Source organism: Gopherus evgoodei, chromosome 5 (genome assembly GCF_007399415.2).
Source record: "Gopherus evgoodei ecotype Sinaloan lineage chromosome 5, rGopEvg1_v1.p, whole genome shotgun sequence".
In the NCBI taxonomy this organism is placed as follows: domain Eukaryota; kingdom Metazoa; phylum Chordata; order Testudines; family Testudinidae; genus Gopherus; species Gopherus evgoodei.
Window position 1 is genome coordinate 25,020,073 of NC_044326.1, and position 25,522 is coordinate 25,045,594.

At 42.5% G+C, this 25,522-nt stretch overlaps 1 protein-coding gene across 1 annotated transcript in view; it reads right to left on the reverse strand.

Moving 5' to 3' along the window:
• Positions 1-573: 573 nt before the first annotated feature.
• MAN2B2 (mannosidase alpha class 2B member 2) overlaps positions 574-25,522 on the reverse strand; it is an 81,116-nt gene continuing 56,167 nt past the window's right edge. Inside the window, 5 exon segments of the mRNA XM_030563250.1 lie at positions 574-2,083; positions 6,039-6,154; positions 6,685-6,801; positions 7,731-8,075; positions 24,322-24,439. Of these exon segments, the coding sequence (XP_030419110.1) occupies positions 1,973-2,083; positions 6,039-6,154; positions 6,685-6,801; positions 7,731-8,075; positions 24,322-24,439 (807 nt within the window). The 3' untranslated portion in view covers positions 574-1,972.

Genomic DNA, 25,522 nt, shown 5'->3' on the forward strand with positions numbered 1-25,522 from the left:
TTGATCATGGAAAGAATAAGAGACATACTGTTACTACCAGCTAAGGGAAATATATTTTAGCTCAACTGGTAGAGAACTGTTTTTGGAGCTCATGAAATGTCAGATTTCTATTTTTAGCTCCTCAAATCTGTGTGGTTTATATAGCCAGTGTGTGTGTCATCAGTAGTACACAGATGTGTTAAAATGTTCCTCCCTGCTCCGCTCTCTCCTCGTGCAACCTATGTACAATTTCCAGTGGATTCTGCAGCGTGACATTGTAAATGTAGAGCTTCCACTCATCAGTTTTCCACAGCAAAGTAACTGCTACTTCAAACACTGAGATAACACTGGAGAACAAAAAATAAATATAAAATAATGAGCAAACAAAACAGTGGACTTTCCACTCCTAGGACAAGCCCACAGAAATCTGTCCCACTCTGAAACGTTACCAGTCACAAAGATGCTTCATGACACTTTTATGAGGGTTTTATCTTGCATTAGAGGGAACAAGCCTGTAATAATTAATATCATGATGAGAAACGCTGAGGCTTGTGGTTTAAATGATTTCAATTTAACAAAAAGAGAAAGAAATAACTAAGAAAATCTGATTTTATTTACATACAAGTTAAATACAGATAGATTTAGATGTACTGATAGACAGAGAGATGCACTGTTGCCAATTGACACTCTGTCTCTCTCACTTAACACATTTAGCTACACACAGAAAATACTTGGAACCCATTCCATATTCACTGAAAAGATACAGAATAACATTTAGTGTCAGAGCCATTCCTGGACAGTTTGGAAAAGCCAGTGTGTTTGCTGGCACCCTCCAGGACTGTCTGGATCAGCACTCTCTTACATAATGATGAAGTCTGCTTACCTGTGCCCACTGTTGGGAAAATAATCCATTGGCCACCTGTCCACAGAATGAACCTTAACAGCAGACAAAAAAGATTGCTACACAAACACGCTGATGTTTCAGTCACCTTCTCTTGTTTTCAATAAGCCTAAAATATTAGCCGCTGCGTTTGTTTGCTGTTAATGTTTGCCTCCTTAGGAAGTCAGTTTTTAATCTTGTGTTTAGTTTTTGGACAATTTTTCAGTGCTCATTTTTGAGGTTGTTGGAGTGGGAGAAAACCTGCAGCACCCCAAATCTGATCCCCACAAAGTGGGTTATAATTAGCTTTTATTATGTATAATATTTAAACTGTGAGATAATATTTAGCATACGTAGGAGAAAGGCTCTAGCTAGCTTCCTTAATACATTAACTGTCATATTCTATATAGGATGTCATGCTGTCCTGCAAACTCACTCATGCTAAGATAGGGTAATGAAATCTCAAGCTTCAGTGCATCTGGTGATTCCCCTTAGTGGTCAGGAAGGATTTCATCCTATGCACAGTATTGCCCAACTATCTGGGTGATTATCAGTGTGGGTTTTTTCTCCACCTTCCTGTAAACCATCATGTATTGTCCATTGCCTGAAGCAACACTTTTAATGGTTCAATGGTACTGAGTTTGGCAAATGCTCACAGTATGATTGCACATCATTATGTTTACTCCTGCACACTAGGAAGTGGGAACTAGGGGTAGAAAAACCACTACATGACAATAAATCCTCAGGTAAACAGGGAGATATCAAACTTTTTAAACAGCAACAAAAAAAGACTCCAGGAATTTTGCATGAAAGTCAATACCAAAAATACTTTTCTCCATTATTTTGAACCAACCTTACTTCTCGTACCATACTTGCCTCACTGTCACAATGGTGTGCCAGGGAGAAGCAAACACACTTCACTGCATTTCAGTTGCACACTGGGAGATCAAGAAGCAAATTATGCTATTGTAATCAGTGGCCTTGCCAGTTTTATCTGTCTCTCATTAATTACATGAACTTTCAAATCTGGAATGTCAAAGTGGATTGAAGGTCCTTGCTGTTTTCCTCAAATCTTCTAGATTTCCCAGCTGCTGCCGTTAGTCATGAGATTTACTAATCTTCTGCATTTGATGCAAAAGTGACAGAGTGTTTGTTGTCTTGATCTTTATCTTCATCTTGCTTCATTGCAAAATAATCAAGGGACTCATAAAGTGTGGAAATAGCCTTGAAAACCAAAGAAAACTCCCATCAAATTAAGTTATACCATTAAAGTGTGTTTTAAGCTGAATAATTATCTAACACGTCACCTAGAATAGGACTCAAGGAACAGAGAAGGAACCTGATTTGACCCATCTCAAAAGTCAGAGTTCTACATTTAGAAATAAGCCCAAGCCACAATATTTGGATTCAAATGCAAAGTTTTCCACATGTTTGGAACCAGGGGTTTCATTTATCCCATTATAGCAAGACCCAAGATGCAAAGTTCTCATTTGGATCTGAATCCACAAAATTTGCGGTGGTTGATCCTGACTTTTAGTTCAGGTCCATTCCTATTCAAATGGCACCAGAACTGGGCTTGGTTTTCTACCATCATGACCTTTCAAGTCCTGTAATGTCCCCGCTATACATGGGTTTACGTACAAAACCACAGTGCTGTTTCCTTTAGCTGCTGTTTTCGATGTAATCTATCTAGTGTCCAGTTACTGTGCTATCTAGGTGCAATTCGGAGCTATACAAAATGATCCGATTTTCATTTCATAAGTATTTGTGGGTAAAATCTTTGAGGTCTTCAGATGAGATCTGCAACAAAATGCTGGGAGACCTAAACATCTCCCCCAAAACCCACATACATGTGCATGCCCACAGCACAATCTTCTGTTATGCCTGGGGTATTTACCATAGAATCATCTCGTTGACTCTCCCAAAATTCTCAGTCTTGTGCTGTACACAATAGTGTGATAATGCACATCAAGAATTGGATATTTTTTAGTTTGTCCTCACAATACCGCTTAAAGGAAAGTATTATCATCTCTATTTTTACAGAAGAGAAACTGAGGCCCAGATAGATGAAGTGATTTGCAGTAGGAAATCTGTGATAGAGCCAATAATATGACCCAAGCCTGGATTCCCAGCCCTGTTCTTCAGCCACATGATCATCCTTTCTCCCCAAGAGGTAGAAAACAACTGCTACTGCCTATGATATCTAAACAAGTAGAAACTGTGGTGCTCACAGCCACAAGGCATCCACTTTGTAAGAACGTAAATTAGAATGGCAGATAGATTTGCACTGAATATAAGATGTGGATTCAGACATAGGTTGCAGCAGCATGACACTTGCTGTCTCCAGAAAAGGTACTTAATGCAACCTAGGAAAAAAATAGCAAAACCTCATTTAAAGCAAGCAAAAAACTTTCTAAACAACTGCTGCAAACTTTGTGACACTTGTCACCTGATCTAACTAATAACAAGGTAGTCTTGGAATTGAAAGATCACAATTCTTATAAAAAATATCATAATCTGTATTAGAATTTAAAAGATACATGACGAGGTGACTGCGGTTAACAGCCATTTAGTTATAAAACAGCAACAACAATAGATCTTTCATAATTATATTCACACATCTTCTGGATGACTCTTGTTGTCCATGCGAGTCCATTGCAGCTAATAGCTAGCAGTGAACTGATCGCTTTGCACCCTAGCTTTGATGCTTGCCTTCTCATTCTCAAAACAATTTTTCTCATGTCATCATCAAATATTAACAAGTAACAGAGCTATCCAGCATAATAAGAGGTCTATTTTTATATTTTAAATGAAATTAATAGATTTTTTAAAAAATATTTTAACTGAGATAAAAAGAACAGGAGTACTTGTGGCACCTTAGAGATTAACAAATTTATTTGAGCATAAGCTTTCGTGGGCTACAGCCCACTTCATTGGACACATAGAATGGAAACATAGTGAGGATATATATATATATATATATATATATATATATATATATATATATATATATATATATATACACATATATATACATACATACAGAGAACACGAAAAGATAGGCGTTGCCCAACCAACTCTAAGAGAATAATTAATTAAGATGAACTGTTGTCAGCAGGAGAAAAAAACTTTTGTAGTGATAATCAAGATAGCAAATACTCACCAGTAACCACACACCACAGAACAAAAACACTAACCCAGGAACCTATCCTTGCAACAAAGCCCGATGCCAATTCTGTCCACATATCTATTCAAGTGACACCATTATAGGACCTAATCACGTCAGCCACGCCATCAGGGGCTCGTTCACCTGCACATCTACTGATGTGATATATGCCATCATGTGCCAGCAATGTCCCTCTGCCATGTAAATTGGCAAACTGGACAGTCTCTATGCAAAAAATAAATGGACACAAATCTGACATCAGGAATCATAACATTCAAAAAACAGTAGGAGAACATTTCAACCTCTCAGGCCATTCAGTAATAGATTTAAAGGTGGCAATTTTGCAACAGAAAAGCTTCAAAAACAGACTCCAGCGAGAAACTGCTGAACTTGAATTGATATGCAAACTAGATACTATCAATTTAGGCTTAAATAGAGACTGGGAATGGCTGAGTCATTACACACATTGAATCTATTTCCCCCATGTTAAGTATCTTGTCAAACCGTCTTAAATGGGCTATCTTGATTATCACTACAGAAGTTTTTTTTCTCCTGCTGCCAACAGTTCATCTTTAACTGGGGTAATATCTTTTACTGGACCAACCTTGTCTCATCTACCTTGTCTCACTAATATACTGGGATCAACATGGCTACGACAACAGTGCAAAAATTATTTTGATATTTCCTGTAATATTACAAAATAAACTCTTTAATCATAGAATCACAGAACTGAAAAGGACCTCGAGAGGTCAGAAAGAGACCCAGGGTGAATCAATGCATTCTGGTGAAGAAACTCTCAATTATAAATTTTTCCAAAAAATTACTCGTCCTGACCATTTGTGCCATCCATGGCAATTACCAGTGGATTTTCAGTAGTGGTAACAACAACATTAATGTGAAACTGAACATGAGGTGAGAAGCCAAGAAATTCTGTGTTTTAACATCAGCAGCTCTGTCTATAACCACCTCTGTGGCCTTTGGCACTTTACTTAACCACTTTGGGTTACATTGAGTGTAAGGCTATGAAACTCCCACTGATTTCAATGGAAACCGTGTCTGCTAGGGTTGAATTTGGTCATCTGTGTCTCAATATCCCAATCTGTTAACCTAGGTATTTTGAGAATTTATTATTTAAGATTTATACAGTGTTTTGATGATGTCAGGGGCTTTATTTAAGTGCTAACCTCACACACATTGTTATCCTGCTACAGCTAGTGTGCTTAGGGTTAGGTGAATAACTTCTAAACAAATGGAAATCAGACACAGCTATGAATTTTTACTGACACCTTTACTGCTGACTCTGGGCCAGATCTGGGCCCTGATGGCAGTACAAAGACCCATGAAGATGGCTTAACCAGCTTCATGGGCTCTCCCCAGAACAGCGGAGTCTGGAGGCAGGTATAACTGGTTTTATGCTACCCCAATGTAGGGATGTCCTAGGCATAGCCAGGGAAAAGGGGCATGGCTGAGAGCTACTGCACTCCAGTGATCTCCAGCTGCTTGAATGGTGCCTTGAGCTGAACCAGGACCAAAGGGAGGAGCAGAAAGACAGTGTAAAGCCAACTTTTTCAGTTCCTAGCTACACTGGGTGTTACTCCAGCACCAGTGAGGAGCTGAACCCTTTGAGTACAATATGGTATAGCCTCCTTACTCCTCTTGCTTACTTGACATACATACTTGTGTTCTGTGCTTTCCCCACAATGTCAAGTACACTGAAGCTGCTAACCATGGCTGCAGTAGCAATGGGGGACTATGCTGTGGCATATTATAGCACTTCTTGGGGAACAGTATGATATGGCCTTCCCAACGTGCACAGTTTTAAATAAAATTAAGCAAGTTTGCCTTGCTCTTATTGACAATGCATTTCATTTTTTTCATGGTTTTACTGGACTGTACTAAATAACAGCAACTTCCTGTTCCCCTGTTAAATTCTGTCTGCTCAATTGAACCTCCATAAATACCTCACTTAGGAGCCCACTTCTTGTAGGCCGACCCCTGCTGTAAATCGCTTACCCATTCTGATGAGTTTGATGAAGACGGCTTTCTCTCCTCTGCTTCATTTATCTCATTTCCTTCATCCAATTCAGTAACCTGAAGTGTCTGTTCCTCATGGGTCTTTCTCTCTGGAACTGAACGTGGATGGAACACATTTATGTGACATAAATACAAAGTAGAGCCATTATTTTGTTTATTACACATTTCTGGAGTCACATCAGTGCTTTGTGAGGGTAGACTGATGGGGACTGATGTTTCATTGGTCTACATGGAATGCAAAGAAGTGTGTAGACCTACTGTGTGCTAGTGAAGGGTGCCCAGACACCAAACTTTTGCAGTCCCTTTTAGACACCATACAGCTCAGATTTGCAGGGTCCATATGTGGCAGCTCGTTGTAGAGACACATTTACTCTTTCCAGGATTATGAGTAATTCAAGCAAAGGAGGGTGCATAGTGATTGTGGGTGCATAAGAAGGGTCCATGCAAATACACATGGACCATGCCTCATAATAAATTGTTTGGAGTATCCATGAAGAGCCAGAAATGGAGGCACAACAGTTGTACCATGCAGTTCCTCTCCTAATGCTGCTTTTTAAGGTGCACACATACTCTGAGACAGCATTTTGCTGTTAGGGACTATATGTAAAAATGCAGTGCCACTTACCAGAGTTTTTTGAGTTCTGCTGCTTTTTGTAACAGAGATAGAAACAGCCGCCTGATATTAGGAAAGGAAAGATGGCTAGAATTGCCATAAAATGATAGTTTTCCATTGATCCAGCTTCTGCAATCAAACATTTCAACTCAAGTTACTTATTACTAAAAGCACAATATATAAGACCTTGTTAGGTTTTTAGATATATGTGTGTCCTATTGTCTCAATGGCTAGGTTCAAACCTAGTAAATATTAGATCCCACAAACACTTAAACGTGTGTGATTTTGCTCATGTGAATAATCCCTTCAATAGGACAACCCGTAAACAAAGTTACACGCATGCTTAAATGTTTGCAGTTTGGGCCTTAAAATAAAAATTATTAATATTTTGCAATTATACAATAAAATAAAATATTGCAGGTGTGTGGCATTTTTATTTAAACCATTTGATGATCACTGCAATGCTTGCCATCAGCGAATCAAAAATACCCACTATTGTATCGCCTAATTTTGCTTGGTTTTATAAATTAATAAAACATAATAAATGATAAAAACACTACCACTGGGGTGAGCTCATGACTAACTTGAGTAACAGGGTGACTGTAGTGATGGAACCATTTCCCTTCCTCACTCCACCTCTCTCCCTAGCATTTCTCATCCTCATTCACTGCCTCATCTAAATTACAGACTGTAAGCTCTTCCAGGCTTCACTGTGTCATTCTACGTCTTCTGTGAAGCACTCAGCAGAACTAAGGGTGCTATAAATGATAGTCTAATGAATCCTCTCAGCAATCATGTGATGTCAGTAAACCAACATTTTACGGCTGAGGAAACTAAAGCAGAGAGGTTAAGTGAATTGCCCAAGGCTACAGGAGTTAGTGTCATAGCCAAAATAAAGACATGGGTGCTCCTAACGCCCTGCTTTTTTTGTCAGATCATTGGTTTTATAACCTTTAAGGGAGAAAAAGAGTAAGTAACACATTTCTGACTAAAAAATCTTCAGGGGGACAAATGAAGTAGCATCTCTATAGAACAATTTATGTCGACTGCTTGTTTACCTTTCTCTTCAACAATCAGAGTTGTTCCATTTCCCAGCCCTTTTTTCATGAAAGGTATTTCAGTAGTTATCTCACAGAAGTAAGTTCCAGTGTCGTTTTTTTTCACAGCTTCAATCTTTAACACTGTCTTATCCTTGTGTGTGGCATTGGCTGTGTAGTAAAGTTTTGATGATAGCTCTCTGTTGATGCCCTCTTTACAGGTGAGATGTTCTGTTTTCCAGGTTACTCTAAACCGCTGAACCATCTCATTGTTTTTCCAGGAACAGGTAATTTCAGCTGACATTCCAGTGGATACCTTAATTTCTGATGGTGTCTGACTGATTGTTAATTCATTGGTACCACTTGCTATCGACAAAAACCAAATAACTTTAAGTTTAGTGCAGGCATAGTAAAACAGCACAATAATAAATAATAATTTATGGCATTATGGAGCCTATTTTATGACAACACACTCACTTTTTAAAATGTTGTTACTGTTTTCCCCTGAATAAGTACAAACACCTTAGTGTGATCCTGAGAACACCTCAGTGCCAACTGGCAAAGGGTTCACTGTTCTGTAACAGCAACACTTGACAGGCCTGACAAACTCACTAAACTCAACACACTGCTGTCATGGTAACCAAAACCAAAAAGGGTCAAGGGAGGTATCTAATAAAAACTTGTTTTTGCAAGATGTAGGTACGGCTGATATTTAAGGAATCGTGAATAAGTAATGAACATATGTTTTTGAGTCTGTATCCCAGGCAGGATTCACAAAAAGGTTTTGTCAGACAAGGAGATATATACTGACCTGTCTGCTTTGGTTCACACGTAAAATAAGCATTGTAAGCCAACTTAGTAAAAGTCCATTTGTATAGGACAGGATGAGGCTGTGAAGACAATGTGGTATCAGCACCCCAGGGAATATACCACGGGCCATCAGCCTGACTCTGGGGACGAACCAATGAACTTTAGGGATATAAGAAGGCAAAAGGACAGTGCTTTTTGCATTCATGCAAGGTGGATCCGAGCCCTGTTGGTTGATGACTCTGGGAGATTGCTCTAGGTGAGAAATACTTTAGACAAGGATTTTAGCCTGTAGAAGTTAAGTTTAGAATCTAAGAAGGGTGTTATACTTTTTGTTTTATATGTAACCATTTTGGTTTCCATTTGTTATCCTTAGTCACTCTCTCTTAAATTTCAGCTTTTGATAATAAAGGTGTGATTGTTTTCACTATAACTATATCTTGGTGCTGTTATGTTACACTGGAGCTGACCTCTGTTGACCCCAATGGACTAACGTGTTCTTTCGGGGATAGTTTACCTGATAATTTCTCAGTGTGCCAGTGACAGGATCAGGATAGGACAAGGGATGCTTTCACAGTAGCTGGGGTGCATGCATGCATCTATTGTTAAGCTGCCAGGCAAAGTGAGGGCTGGCTGAGCCCTGAGGAAATTGGTTGGGTGATTAACAGGCTGATGGTGTCAGGGTGCTGACACCCCGTTAAGCACCAGCAAGTCTTTCTCTTGCTGAGGCAGGGAGCTAATAAAGTGGCTCACAGTCCTGGGAACCCCAAGAAGGATCACACTTTGATCATATTAAAATGAACTGTCCCTTTGAATGGTGACAGGTTTCAGAGTGGTAGCCATGTTAATCTGTATTAGCAAAAACAATGAGGAGTACTTGTGGCACCTTAGAGACTAACACATTTATTTGGGCATAAGCTTTTGTGGGCTAAAACCCACTTCATCAGATGCTTGGAGTGGAAAATACAGTAGGCAGGTATATATACACAATACATGAAAAGATGGGAGTTGCCTTACCAAGTGTGTGCGGGGGTCAGTGCTAATGAGACAATTCAATTAAAGTGGAAGTGGGCTATTCTCAACTGTAGAATACCAAAGGAGGAAAAATCACTTTTGTAGTGATAATGAGGCCAACTTAATCAGGGCTTGTCTACATCAGAAAGTTGCAGCGCTGGTGAGGGAGTTACAGCGCTGCAACTTTGAAGGTGTACACATCTGCAAGGCACCACCAGCGCTGCAACTCCCTGTTTGCAGCGCTGGCCGTACTCCCGTTTTGTCTCGGGTGTAGAGGATCCAGCGCTGGTGATCCAGCGCTGGTAATCCAATGTAGACACTTACCAGCGCTTTTCTTGACCTCCGTGGAAGGAGGAAGCCTCTGGTAATCAAGCTGGTCTCCTTTCCCGGTTTGCTCTCTCGTTCCCGGAGCCCCGAGCAAGCAGGTCTCCTTCCCTGCGGTTTGCTGGGTGGCTCCGGGAACGCGAGAGCAAACCGCGGCGAAGCGGGTCTCCTTTCCCGGTTTGCTCTCTCGTTCCCGGAGCCCAGAGCAAGCAGGTCTCCTTCCCTGCGGTTTGCTGGGTGGCTCCGGGAACGAGAGAGCAAAGCGCGGCGAAGCGGGTCTCCTTTCCCGGTTTGCTCTCTCGTTCCCGGAGCCCAGAGCAAGCAGGTCTCCTTCCCTGCGGTTTGCTGGGTGGCTCCGGGAACGAGAGAGCAAAGCGCGGCGAAGCGGGTCTCCTTTCCCGGTTTGCTCTCTCGTTCCCGGAGCCCAGAGCAAGCAGGTCTCCTTCCCTGCGGTTTGCTGGGTGGCTCCGGGAACGCGAGAGCAAACTGCGGCGAAGCAGGTCTCCTTTCCCGGTTTGCTCTCTCGTTCCCGGAGCCCAGAGCAAGCAGGTCTCCTTCCCTGCGGTTTGCTGGGTGGCTCCGGGAACGAGAGAGCAAAGCGCGGCGAAGCGGGTCTCCTTTCCCGGTTTGCTCTCTCGTTCCCGGAGCCCAGAGCAAGCAGGTCTCCTTCCCTGCGGTTTGCTGGGTGGCTCCGGGAACGCGAGAGCAAACCGCGGCGAAGCGGGTCTCCTCTACAGGTTTGCTCTCGCGTTCCCGGAACCCCCCTTGAAGCCGCCCAACAGCGCTGCAGTGTGGCCACATCTAACACCACTTGCAGCGCTGGTTGCTGTAAGTGTGACCACTCTGCCGCGCTGGCCCTATACAGCTGTACTAATACAGCTGTAACAACCAGCGCTGCAAAACTTTAGATGTAGACATGGCCTCAGTGTGGTCCATTTCAAACAGTTGACAAGAAGGTGTGAGTAATGGTACGGGGAAATTAGTATGGGGGGAAAAACTACAAAAACTAATTTCCTGATACTAATTTCTTAAAGACATTGGTCATGTTTTAACAGAGCTGTGCAATCCCTTTGGAAAGCGTCAACCTGGTTTTTCTTCTTCTTTTGAACTGATATGCTTTCTTCTCACCTAGAGAAGTAATAAGAAATTTTCTCCTCCTTTCTTTTCACAATGTGGCTCACACAAGCTATTTATTTAATCCATCTCGATCATTTATAGTCCTACCATGAAGGTCCAATTCCAATCCCACTGAAATCAATGGCAACATTCCCATTTTTAATACAGTAACAGCAGCATCAGCCCCAAGACTTGAAAAGTTCACTTGAAATTTTAGTAAGATTTAAGAGCACACCCACAAGAAAGCATTGATTTCCCCCCTTTCTACTTTACAATATATTCTCTTTCAGAAAAAGCAGCTCTTGCCTTTATTATTATTTAAAACTTGTGCATCGTATCATTGGTTTGAATGGCACTTTAAATACTGGGTAAAAATGTACTATCCACCTGAAAGATATTAGAACTGAAATACAGAATGACCAAGATAGAACATGTTGGTGAATAAACATCAAAAAAATGGAGGGGGAGCAGGGGAAGGAAGGGAAGAATATTTAAATAGTAAGATTATTGGGTTGCTAAAGTAGCATGGCATATATCACATTAATTCAAGGGTTATGAGCAAATACGTTTTAGGTTTTTTTGTTTTTAATATTACTGTTATTGTATAAGACAGGTTTCTTCTCTCTTTTGTTAAAAACACATCAGAAAAAATCTTTTTTTCTCTTATCTAAATATCTTAATTTCTCTCTTCTTCTGTTTTACTATTTAGTGCTATTACTATAATATTTAACGCCGTTCAGCTTTTTGCAATACAGTTTGTATGAAAGCTGTGATACAAAAACTAAACTGTATTGTATTTCAGTAGCTATTTGTTCTGGAAGAAAGTCTCCACAATATTTTAAAATTTTACACTGAGAGTTAATCCCAGTGAAGAACTTACTATAAAGGTCTAATTTTAAATGAAGTAAATTCATGATTATTAATCTGGTGATGTCATTTTGGAATTAGTACAATGTATTTTTTAATCTTCGGATTTCATTTTGGGGCTAATGCTCTTTGAGCAACTTCTTCTAATCGCATGGTATTTTGCCAATGGTAGCTTGGATTCAGCATAAACAATAATTTTGTCTTCTGCACTATAAAAACCTGAGTAATGTTCTCCCAAACATGCACGCATGGAAATCTATTTGGGGGGCTTGCACAGCAGCTACATATGTTTTAATTGATCTATACATACTTTGGGCATTAGCTTTTGGGTTTTTAAAACCAAGATGATTTTTTTGATTAACCCTAGAGAATTACAGATATACCAACTGCACCAAATCCCAACCCCCCCAAAACTTCAAAGAACTTACCCAAGTAGCCAAAGCACTCTGTCAAAAGAATTAGTTTCAAGATAATCGTGGTCATCACTCAGGATTATTAAAGTGCCTCTCAATTGAAAGTCAGTGAGAGAGAATGTGTCAGATGTGAAACTTAACTTCCTGTTCCCTCTGCTGTAGTTACTTCATAACATTTGAAAGCAAAACAACTTTATTCTAAGACATCTCTTGAATTACAATGACACATTCTTCGCTTTCAAAACCCAGCCCAATCTGTCTGAATTGCTGAACATTGTTTTTTAAATGAAGCCTAACTGCTTGCCCCTTAATAATGAACATTAGCAGTCTCTTGTTTTCTTCCTAGAGTATGAACACAGCGCTGAGTTTCCACGCATGTAAGTGTCCCATTTTCAAGTCAGTTTCTTGACTGTCACTCCTTTGGAAGCACTTGCTAAAGATGAATTTCCCTCAGCTGCTTCGTCCCTCTCCTAGTACACTTCATCCATTTTATTAACCTCATGCATCTGTTTTTTCTAAAGAATTCTGTCTGAATCTGAGGAAGAGATGAACATGCATATGGCTGACATTAACCATTCATTACTTTATTTACTACACATTCCAGTGTCGTCATACTGCACCAGTGCAGCCCCACTGACAATAGCAATGGCGGAGGGCAAGTATAAACAACAGTTCGCTTAAGAAACTCTTAAGCAAAGTAAGCTGTCAGGGGATAAGAGGGAAGATCCTTTTATGGATTGGTAACCGGTTAAAAGATAGGAAACAAAGGATAGAAATAAAAAGACAGATGCCTTTTCTGTAACTGGTGTTCTTCGAGGTTTATTGTTCATGTCCATTCCATATTAGGTGTGCGCTTGCCACATGCACCGGTGCCAGAAGTTTTTCCCTCAGTGGTATCCGTAGGGGACTGGCTCTAGTGCCCTCTGGAGTGGTATGCACTGGTCTCAGTATAAGGGGCGCCACTGGCTCCCCCTACCCTCAGTTCCTTCTTGCCGGAAACTCTGATGGGCGGGGGAAGGATGGCGGGTTATGGAATGGACATGACCAACACATCTTGAAGAACACCAGTTATGGAACAGGTAACCATCTTTTCTTGTTCGAGTGCTTGCTCATGTTGCTTCCATATTAGGTGACTCCCAAGCAGTACCAGTGGAGGCGGGTAGGAATTCATGGATGTGCAGATTGCAACAACACTCTGCCGAACCCAGCGTCATCTCTGGTCTGCTGAGTTACTGTGTAATGCATCGGGAATGTGTGAACCGAAGACCACATTGCTGCTCTGCAAATGTCCTGGATGGGAATGTGCATGAGGAAGGCTGCCGAAGACGCCCAGGCTCTGGTCGAATGGGCCCTCATGAACAGTGGCGGTGGGACCTGTGCCAGCTTGTAACAGGTCTGGATGCAGGAGGTGATCCAGTTGGAAACCCTCTGTGAGTACATCGGAAGGCCCTTCATCCTGTCCACTGTCACAGTGAAGAGCTGGGTTGACCTGCAGAAGGCAGGGGCGGCTCCAGGCACCAGCGCTACAAGCGCGTGCCTGGGGCGGCAAGCCGTGGGGGGTGCTCTGCCGGTCTCTGTGAGGGTGGCAGGCAGGATCCCTTCGGTGGCTTCCCTGTGGAGGGTCCGCTGGTCCCGCGGCGGGTCCGCTGGTCCCGCGGCTTCGGTGGACCTTCCGGGGTCCACCAAAGCCACAGGACCGGAGGCTCCGCCGAAGCCACGGGACCAGCAGACCCTTCGCAGGCATGCCTGCGGGAGGTCCACTGAAGCCACGGGACCAGGGGACCCTCCGTGCTTGGGGCTGGAAAATGTCTAGAGCTGCCCCTGGTGGAAGGGTTTGGTACACTGCAGGTAAAACACCAGGGCATGTCTGACGTCCAGGTGTGCAGCCTTCTTTCCTCACTAGTGGTGTGTGGCTTGGGACAAAGCACTGGGAGGAAGATGTCCTGGTTGACATGGAAGGAAGACACCACTTTTGGCAGAAAGGCCAAATGGGGTTGCAGTTGGACTTTGTCCTTGTAGAACACCATATACGGTGGCTCCCATGTCAGGGATTTAATCTCCCACACTCGTCTCATTGATGTTACCGCCACAAGGAAAGTGACCTTCCATGGCAGGTGGGAAAGGGAGCAGGAACACATAGGCTCAAAGGGCGGGCCCACAATCCTAGAAAGAACCAAGTTAAGGTCCCATTGTGGGATAGGAGCCCGGACCAGTGGGAAGAACCTCTCAAGAATCTGCTAGAGAGATGTCATGCGAAAACACTGTCTGACCTTGGATTGGCAGGTGGAAAGCGGAGATGGCCGAAAGGTATACTCTAATGGAAGAGAGGGCCAGTCGCTAGTTCTTAAGATGAAGCAGGTAATCTAAAAAAGCAGCAAAGAATCCTGTGGCACCTTATAGACTAACAGACGTTTTAGAGCATGAGCTTTCGTGGGTGAATACCCACTTCCTCAGATGCATGTAATGGAAATATCCAGGGGCAGGTATATATATGTGTGCTAGCAAGCAAGCTAGAGATATTTCTGCCCCTGGATATTTCCATTACATGCATCTGAGGAAGTGGGTATTCACCCACGAAAGCTCATGCTCTAAAACGTCTGTTAGTCTATAAGGTGCCACAGGATTCTTTGCTGCTTTTACAGATCCAGACTAACACGGCTACCCTCTGATACTTGACATCAGGTAATCTAAGATAGATTGTAAGGAGGAGCGCGATGGAAAGATGCTATGCTCAGACGCCCAGTGGGAGAACCTCATCTATTTAGCCAGGTAGGTTGCTCTGGTGGAAGGCTTTTGCTGTCCAGGAGGACCGGGTGGACCTCATCAGAGCAGGCCACTCCTGGTTCAAGCACACAGTATCAACACCGCAAGGTGGACCGAGGTGAGGTTGGTGCTTCTCTCCCAATCAGCGAATGCACTGCGAGTGTCCATCAGTCACTGGGATAGATTCCTTTCAGCTGAGGCACTTTTTGAAGCCCAGAGATACCTTTGTCCAAGGGGGTTGGTGGGAGGCATACCCTTTCTTTCTCTCTCTTTCTTTCTTCTTCTGGTATGGCCAACAAAAAAAATATAACAAAGTAAAATGCTTCAAGAGAAATGAAAAATTTACAAAACTAAATATAATTAATGGATCCATGAACAGACAGCTCATAGCTCCATCTCTAGCCAGGGATGGTAGAGAAGGAACTGAAGAGAGAATGCCCATGCACACTGTCTAACCTGATGGCTGGTGGGAAGCAGTGCATGCGCGGGTGGGACAGCTACCAAAGTTCTCCGATCAGCAGCACAGGGGTGCAGACACACCTACAGTGGAGGACCCATAGGGACACTAACTGAAGAAGGGTAATTCTTCCACTCTACTGGAGTATTGTGTCCAGTTCTGGGCACCACATTTCAGGAAAGATGTGGGCAAACTGGAGAAAGTCCAGATGAGAGCAACAAAAATGATGAAAGGTCTAGAAAACATGACCTATGATGGAAGATTGAAAATATTGGGTGTGGTTACTCTACAGAAGACTGAGGGGGATAGAATTCTTCAAGTACATAAAAGGTTGTTATAAAGACCAGGGTGATAAATGTTCTCCAGTCACTGGGGACAGGACAAGAATATTGGGTTTAAATCGCATTAAGGGAGTTTTAGGTTGGACATTAGGATAAACCTCCTGTCAGGGTAGTTAAGCACTGGAACAAATTACCTAGGAAGGTTGTGAAATCTCCATCATTGCAGCTTTTTATGAACAAATGAGACAAACACTTGTCTGACTTCAGTTTCACTCAAGAAATCAAATGGAGGAAGAGACTTTGAATCATTTTTCACTGATCTAAAGACAAGAAGTCCAAATGTGTAATTTCCGGACTCTGTCTGAGTCAATGATAAGACTAAGAGATCAAATTGTGATGGGTACAAAAGATATCAGTGTGGGGGAGAAGGGGAAAGACTGTTACAAGAACCATATCTAAATCTGGAAAAAGCAGTGAGAATTTGCTAATTTGCTGAACTTCATCAACAACTATTGCACATTTTAGAAAGAAAACACACAAAGAGGTGAATACAGACTTAATAAGAAAAAGTGAAAAACAAGTCTATAGAGGAAAAACAGACTGAAAGTGTATAGACAAAATTGGAGACATTTGCAAATGTTATCTGCAAGATCAGACTTAGCTCACAGAAGAGATAATATAATACAGCAACAAGAACCGCAAGAAAATGAAAAGGATGTAATTCCTCTAAGTAACAAGAATAACTTCAATAATACAGAAAATATACTTTAGATATCCATTGCATCTAAGGAGACCTGCTAAAAAGCTCATAGAGAGGCTCTATAACGGATGTTACTGAGATGGGGGGGAAGAGGACTCATGGGGTGTGGAGTCGGGGGAGTTTGTCGACCCTTGCTATAGAATCTTCAGGCCATGGGAACTAACAGACTGAGGAGGCAGTTGGTTTTAGTAGACTGACAGATTGACCTGAAATAAGATGCTCTGTATATATATATTAACTATGTGTCTGATATGGACAGTTGTTAAATTATTAGCAATGAATAAACCCTGGAAACCCGGGCATACCCCAGGAAGGGAAACGTTTTTTTGGGGGGGGCAAACCAACTACTACTATAAAGGACTAATCAACTAACTGAGAAACTACACGGTATGCTATCAGACACTGCTAAAGCACTTGCTACAGAGGTGAGTGAAGTTCCAGCTAGCCGTCACCGGCAGTTAACAAGGAACTGAGAGAGTGGAGAGTCGGCAGGGCCTTATATTGGGCGCCATGAAGGCACCACTCCAGGGGGTACCCAGGCCGACCCTACAGACACTGTTAAGGGAAAATCTTCCGGCTGGCGAGCACACTGCTGACAGGAACAACCACCTGAAGAAGAAACATGCCTTATAGTGACAGACTCAAGCTCAATCTATTTAGCTTAACAAATAGAAAGCTAAGGGGTGACTTAATTACAGTCTGTAAGTACCTACATGGGGAACAAATACTACTTTAATAAGGGGCTCTTCAATCTAGCAGAGAAAGGTATAACATGACCCAATGGCTGGAAGTTGAAGCTAGACAATTTCAGCCTGGAAATCAGGCATAAAGACAGTAAGAATAATTCATCATTGGAACAATTTACCAAGGGTTATGGTGGATTCTCCATCAGTGACAATTTTAAAATCAAGATTGGATGTTTTTCTATAAGATCTGCTCTATGAGTTATTTTGGGGAAGTTCTACGGCCTGTGCTATACAGTACTCCCGAGGGCATTCTGTGCAAAAAATTAAGAAATTCTGCATCAAAAAATAAAAATTCTGCTCACAATATTTTAAAATTCTGCAAAACTCTGCATATTTTGTCAATAAATAAATGTGGAGGCTCCGGCATGGTAGTGGGGAGCATAAGCCCCTGGTTGTATGGAGGTGGGAGATCACCCTACAGCCCCCTTCCTCCTCCTGCTTCCAGACATATACTTGGCGGTGAGGCTGCACCCAACACTGACAAAGTGCAAGTGCCGAGTCTCCTCAGAAACACCCTGAGGTCTTGCCTCTCCACACCAGGCCCACCAAGATAGCAAGTAAGAGGGACAGAGTCTTGCACACACGCCCAGCCCTGGTCCCTGATCCAGGTGCAGGCAGGCAGACTCAGCCTGACAGAATCCAAGTGCGGAGAGACTTAGTGTGTGTGGGGGAGCCAGGTGTGGGGTGAGAGGGTTCTGTATGGGGCAATCTAGGTGCGGAAAGCTCAATGGGAGGTTCCAAGTGCATGGAGGATCTGGATACAAAGAGGTCATTCGGGGGTTCTGGGTGCAGGGGGACTGGGACTCTGCAGGGGGGTCCAGATAAAGGTGGTTTGGCTCAGCAGGGGGAAGTCTGGGCGTGTGGGGCTCATTGGGGTGTGTGTGTCTGGGTGATGGGGGAGTGGGGCTTGGTGGGGTGGGAGTCCAGGTGCAGCTGGCTGGGCTCAGTGGGGTGGGGGTCTGGATACAGGGGGCTCCATTGTGGTGGTTCAGGTGCAGGGGGGATTCCACAGTGATTAACCTTCCCACTGGCTGCTCTAGGCACTCAGAATGACATGCCCACACTGATGGGGAGGGTCACATGACTTCTTTTGCAGTCTCCCTTTGCTTCCCTATCAGAAGTCATTTTTCTGTGAGGAAGCAAAGAAATTTGCAGGGGACATGAATTCTGCATGTGTGCAGTGGTGCAGAATTCCCCCAGCAGTAACTATATAGGAGGTCAGACTAGATGATCACATTGGTCTCTTCCAGCCTTAGAATCTAGTAATCTATGAAAAATATAACAGTAAAATGCTATTTTCATTATTATCTAAGACCTCAATGAGGTGTTATGTGAAAGCTAGCTGTAACTACTGGTACTATTAAGCAGAGGCAATACAAAGAAACTAAACCTTCAATACTAGCATTACTTTTGAAGCAATAGGCCACATTAATCCCCTGTTTGCTCTATGTTCTTCTTTCCCTTTTTTCTCCCTCTAGGCAGGGAGACAGCATGCAATATTTTGCACCATTCTGCAGCAAGCAGAATTCACAGTTTCTGATGCAATTCAAAATACTAAAAATGACAGACCTGATTCTGATCTCAGTGACATGGGTTTAAATTTGGAGTAACTCCATTTCATTCAGCATGTCTACACAGGTGTATATGACACACAATGAGGCACCATAGCGCCTCATTAATTAGAGTTGAGCAGATAATAGAGAGACATATTTCATTTTGTTTTAAAAAATCCAATTCTCTACGATGATGAGCATTTCTTTAGCTAATAAAGCACAACAGTGTGTGTGTGTTTTTAAAAACAGGTTACCTCAAATAAATGCAGTTCTTACTATTTGTAACTAACACTTCTATAACCCTAAATGTAATCCTTCATATGTAACTCCTTCTCAATATAATTATTAATGGACATTTCTCACAATCAGTGCACATGTTGTCTGAACTTGGCAGGCAACTGTAGCTTTACATTCTTTATAAGAACAAGAGACTACATAATCCAGGCAAAGCCCACCATTTTTAAAATTTAAAAATAGACAGAACTGAAATGGATTTAATAATGCAAATACAGTCACAGCCTCCCAGTTTCATGTCCTGGCTGATACATTTGTACTGCAGTACAGACTGAGTCACAGTCAGTCAGATCTTTTCCTCTTTTTTTTCTATTTTCAAGCTAAACACTTTCAGTGTCAAGAAAAGCATGTTTTAAATAGCTGACCTAAGAAAATAAGGGCTCATTTCCTTTAAAAAAAAGCAAATGAACAGCAACTAATTTTGATGATGTAACCAAGTTTTACAGTTTATTACAGAATAATTATTCCTTCCATTTACAATACTATGAAAATAGTTCTCAAAATGGTTGCTTCATTTAAAAATAAAAAACAAAAAACCAACAGCAGGTTGTTCAACAGTTGGCTCAGGAATATTCTGCAAATTTTCATTGACCTTGAAAGTAAACAAAAAAGGTCCTAATTTCCTTTGGGTGAATAGTCACAGTAGAGTTTTCCATGGTCGTCTTTGTATTACAGGAGAGCCCTATAAAATGCAAATAGGCAGGTGTTTATGATTTGTCATTTATTCTGAAAAACTTTATTTCAAATCAAATGCACACAGTATTTTGTTGTCTCAATATTTTTGATCACTTATGTTTGAACAAATTTTCTTTTCTAATTTAAACAGCTGCACCTATAACTCTAAGGAGTACACATTCATCATTTTAAAATATACTGTAAATTATCCACCTTTCATTCTCTGCCTCATGCTACTGATACTAGTCCCACCCTAATGATACACTCAGGCAGAAAAAAAGGTGCACATTTCCAGAGTGTCCAGGCTAATGGAGAGAAAAATCCAACACTTAAGATTCCAAAACTGCTGCTTTACTGAGGTGGCTCTGCAGTTCACTTAAGCCTGGTATACACTAAAAAATTAAATCTGCTTCACTACATCACTCAGGAGTGTGAAAAATCCACATCCCTGAGCGTGTAGTTAAGCCAACCTAATCTCCAGTATAGACAGAACTAGATCGATGGAAGGATTCTTCTGTTGACCTAGCTACCACCTTTCTGGGAGATGGATTACCTATGCCTGTAGGAGAGTCTACACTGTCACCCTAGGGAGAGTCTACATTGAAGCGCTACAGCAGCGCAGCTGTGACATTGTAGCGTTTTAAGTGCAGACGAGTTCTTAGTATCTTACCTATGTTTGCCTATATTTCTCAAGGTCATGCAGTCAGTGGCTTGGCAAAGATTACAATTCAAGAAACTCTTTTTTTATATTAACATTCAATATTAACTACTGCAACTTCTGTGTACCATAACTCACAACTCAGAACCACAAATAGAGTAAGATGCTTAAAAAAAAGGAAAAAAATCGCAATAGTGGTCAGAAACAAAGTAAAATACCACCACCTGAGCCTCTGTGCAATACAACAAATACACAACCACAAACAAACTTGAAATTAGTCCAAACCACACAGTTTGGATACGGAACTCAACTTCCCCAAAGTCTGTGGGGACTTCTCTGATCTGGGTTTCTAAACACCCCTTATATGAATTATGGTAAAAAGTAAACAAATGCACCAACTAGGGTCTGAGCGTTACTGTGATAGATGCCTCAGACACACTCCAATGAACATCCAAGGGAAAGACATTCTAGAGTCAAGGATGCTCAGGGCAGAACACTGACAATCCAGTCCTCTGTCCAAAATTGCACCTACTGAGAGTCGGTGCACAGAATGGACAGTGCTCACATAAGGATCAACTATTCAATATTTTGTTTTATTTCCATTGTTCAGTATGTGGCTCCAGGCCTTATTTACTGCATTATACAAACCCTGCTCATTGGCTTTCCTATGGTGCACATCACTACAGTATCTAAGTGCTTCAAAAACATTGTTATCTTCTCAACACCCCTTTGAGATAAGGGGGAGGGGTATAATCATCTCCATTTTTACAGATGGGAAACTGAGAAACCCTCAGATTAAGGTCAAGTACCCCAACTTTGCATGCCTAATTTGAGACACCTGGACCTGATTTTTCAGAGCACTTAGCATTATATAGTATTTTTATGTTCAAAGTACAGCTCCCATTGACTTCAGCTGCAGATGTAAATGCTTTACTTTTGGAAATTAGGTCCCAGTCTCAAATCAGGCACCTGAAAAATGAGGAACATACCATTGGTGACTACAGCTGAAAAGTTTGATTTAAGTGACTTGTCTAGCATCACATAGGAACTCTGTGTCAGGGACAGAATCCAGTTCTCTAGAGCAACATTCAACTGCCTTAATCATAAGGCTGTGCTTTCTCTTCCTGCAATCCCCTGCCTCATTCACGACGCACCTTCCAACTCCTGCAACAAAGGAGGCAGGGGTCCTACAGAAAACAGCCTCCTTTACTACAGAACTGTGACTTATTCCAGAGGACGCCCATCCTGAGCTATAAGGATGGTGTCCTGTGGAAAAAATAGTACATGACCATGTAATTAAAGACTATATTGTAATGTATTCTCATAACGGGGCTGAATTAAGATTGCATGGGCAACCACATTTCAGCGTTTCCTAGCTCCTGAATGCTTGACTTTGCAACCTTAATAATGATCTTTTAACATAGGGTTTTCTGGGGTAAGATATCCTAGGTTCTTAAAACAACCAAGTGAAAAAAAGAGAATTTCCGTCACATCATATTGACACTGATGTGAGTCATCAACATGGATGGACACTTTGCCAGGGGGTTTCTCAGTCATCTGCTGACATCAAAGGAATGGAAAGACTCAAGAATCTTGAGTTCTATTCCAGGATCTCAAGGGGGCTGTGCTCTTTTACCCTTTCCCCCCAAAGTTTGACCACTTCTGCACCATCCCTATCTCAGTTCTGTCTCCTTCCCACCCAGCTTCTTATCCCAGTTCTATTCTTGTGGGCTTCCTGTCATAACCTTAGTCCCAGATTTGGACCTTAGCGTCCAAAATATGGGGGTTAGCATGAAAACCTCCAAGCTTAGCTACCAGCTTGGACCTGGTACTTGCTGCCACCACCCAAAAAATTAGAGTGTTTTGGGGCACTCTGGTCCCCCTGAAAAAACCTTCCCTGGGGACCCCAAGACCCAAATCCCTTGAGTCTCACAACAAAGGGAAATAATCCTTTTTCCCTTCCCCCCTCCAGGTGCTCCTGGAGAGATTCACAGAGCTTGTGTCTGTGTAACTACACAGAGTGACTCCCCCTCTCTGTTCCCAGTCCTGGAAACAAAAAGTACTTTCCTATTCACCCAGAGGGAATGCAAAATCAGTCTAGCAAATCCAACGCACACAGATTTCCCCTGATTTCTTCCTCCCACCAATTCCCTGGTGAGTACAGACTCAATTTCCCTGAAGTAAAGAAAAACTCCAACAGGTCTTAAAAGAAAGCTTTATATAAAAAGAAAGAAAAAATACATACAAATGGTCTCTCTGTATTAAGGTGACACAACACAGGGTCGATTGCTTAAAAGAATATTGAATAAACAGCCTTATTCAAAAAGAATACAAATCAAAGCATTCCAGCACTTATATTCATGCAAATACCAAAGAAAAGAAACCATATAACTTACTATCTGATCTCTTTGTCCTTACACTTAGAAACAGAAGATTAGAAAACAGAACTACTTCTCCAAAGCTCAGAGAAAGCAGGCAGCCAGAAAAACAAAGACTCAGACACAAACTTCCCTCCACCCAGAGTTGAAAAAAATCCGGTTTCCTGATTGGTCCTCTGGTCAGGTGCTTCAGGTGAAAGAGACATTAACCCTTAGCTATCTGTTTATGACACTTCCAGTCTCTACAGGTTTCTCATTCCTGTCCCAGTCTCCTTGCCCAACCATTTCCAGTTCCACTACAACTCCCCCAGCTCCTTCTCCCACCTCTTTACCCAGTTAGTCCCATTTCCCCCCTTTCATTTCCTTGTCTGTACTTTCTCTCCCGGCTTCCAGTCACTCCCTACCGCACCCACATTCCTTGTCCCCATTGGCTCCCAGCTTCCCTCCCCAGGCTCCTCCTCCAGTCTCAGCATCGGGCTCCATGTCCCAGTCTCTTTGCCCAGCCAATCCCAGTTCTTTTCCCATACCCTGGCTCCCGATTAGATCTGTCTCCCCTCACTCCATTGGCTCCCTGTCACAGTCTCCTTGCCCAGCCAACCTCAATTTTGCCACTCTCCCATCCCATAGTTTTCCTTTCCCTTATATCCTCCCCGGCCAGCCTCCAGTTCCAGTATCCCACCCTCCCCTGAGAATCCTTGTCCCAATCTACTCCCCCACCTTTCCTCCAAGGACTAGCTCTTGCCACCCTCTGCTTTTGAATCAGGTTGCTTCCTCCTCCATGGTGCCTGGGCCCAGTAGGAGAGTCACTGAGAGCACAGGAAAGACAGCTTTGCTGCTCTTAGTACCAATGCCTGGATCCAGCCTGGTTCACAGCACCCCAGAGTAGCAATTGCAGAGAAAATCCTGCTCCGCCCCAGATAGGAGCATGCTCAGTACAGACGGAATGTATGGGGAATTTAGCGGCCAAGTTTTAGCAAGTCTCCCAAGCATGTCCAATCTGCAGTGTTTGGCCAAATGTGGGCAGATTTTCACAGGCCTGGCAAAAGGGATATCCTTCAGAAGCCACTCATCTGTCAAATTTCAAGTTCCTGCTCTAAAGTAGGGGGCTGGCTGAACTTCTCAAAGACGAGGTCACCACCATTTTTATCATGCATAAAAACTACATATTTTCCCCTAGCCTCATTCTCAGAAATAGTGGAATCATTTTGGCTGAAATTTATGAAGAACATTTAGCCTGAGGCAGACTCTCAATATATAAAGTTTCACACAAACAGTTAAAGTTTGGCAAAGTTTTAAGCACTGAAACAGGGTCTTATAATGGGAAATGTTAGGCAAATTTAATAATAGGCTGTGCTACCAACCCGACCTATAACAACTCTTTTAGGTCATTTCAATCTACTCAGTGAGACTGTTTCTTGAGCTGCAACATCCAACAAAAATACCAGCAACGTCCTATCAACAGCTTGGGGCTTGAAAAAAGGAAACAAAATCTAGTTTCCCACCCACCTTTGCTTATATGTTGTGCTGATTTCCATTTCCATCGCTCCAAAGTGTTTATGTCCCAGGTTCCTGTGAGCGACCGCTCTTCCACCAACTCCACTGTTCCCAACCCTTTCAGCAGAGACTATATAAAAACAAACCCAAGATATCCAATTAATGTTACTTAAGGGAATGCCTACTGCAGCTCTCATCTGCTCAGTGAGCAGCTGGGCAAGGGTAGATTGTAATCTCAAAAGGTTTAACACTCTCAGCAATCACTATCAGAGCTGTGTATACTTTAAAACCACCACAGATGATCCAGCACAAATGGATCCCCCTTTTTAAGTCACCAGAGCACTTATTAGATAGACTCCTCATTGTTCTTATTAGATACTGTGTCCCTCCTCTTTTGAGTCAACTGCCACATCCCCAGTCAAGCAGAAATCCCATGTCAGGTGTTATACCTGCCCTTGTGTTCCCCAGCCAGGATTTGTGGCGTAACAATCACAATCTCCTATTGAAAAATAAAATAAAAAAAATATTGCTGCCCAAACAATCAAAAGGGGAAACTGTGTCTACAGGAGAGACAGTCAAAGTGATCAGACACAAATTGCTGTCAAATATACAAAAAACAACTGGGAAAAAAAAAAGAGAGGAAAAATGATGTTTACTGAAATGTGAAAGCTTTAGAGAGGGTAATCTCAGGTGCTGCTTGTAACAACATTAAATACAAAGAAATCACAGACAGGTGTCTATAACATTCAAGTTATCACAGCAAATATTACATTAATATCTACACAATAGGCCCAATCCTACAGATGCTTGTGCACATTTTTCTACTGTAAATGCGATGGCTGTTCAGCTCGGGTAAAGGCTAAGGCTGCGAATCATTCACAGAGGTCACAGCTTCTGTGACTTTCCGTGACCTTTGTGAATTTTGCAGCATTGGTGCGGGCTAACCCCAGGACCACCCCAGCAGCTGGGGAAGCCCAGGGCCAGCCACACTGGCCGTTGCTCTGGCAGCCCCGGGCAGCTGGTTCCTGGCATTGCCCTGAAGCAGCAGTCCGGGCCCAGTGGTGGTGAGGCACTGGGCTACCACCTGCCCAGACCAGCAGCGTCCGCGTCCGGAACAACAGGGGCAGGGTTGCAGGCCCCTCACTGCCCAGATCAGCAGCAGCAGTGGGACCACGGACCACTCCCCACTCCAGCAGTGGCAGGGGGCCCCACG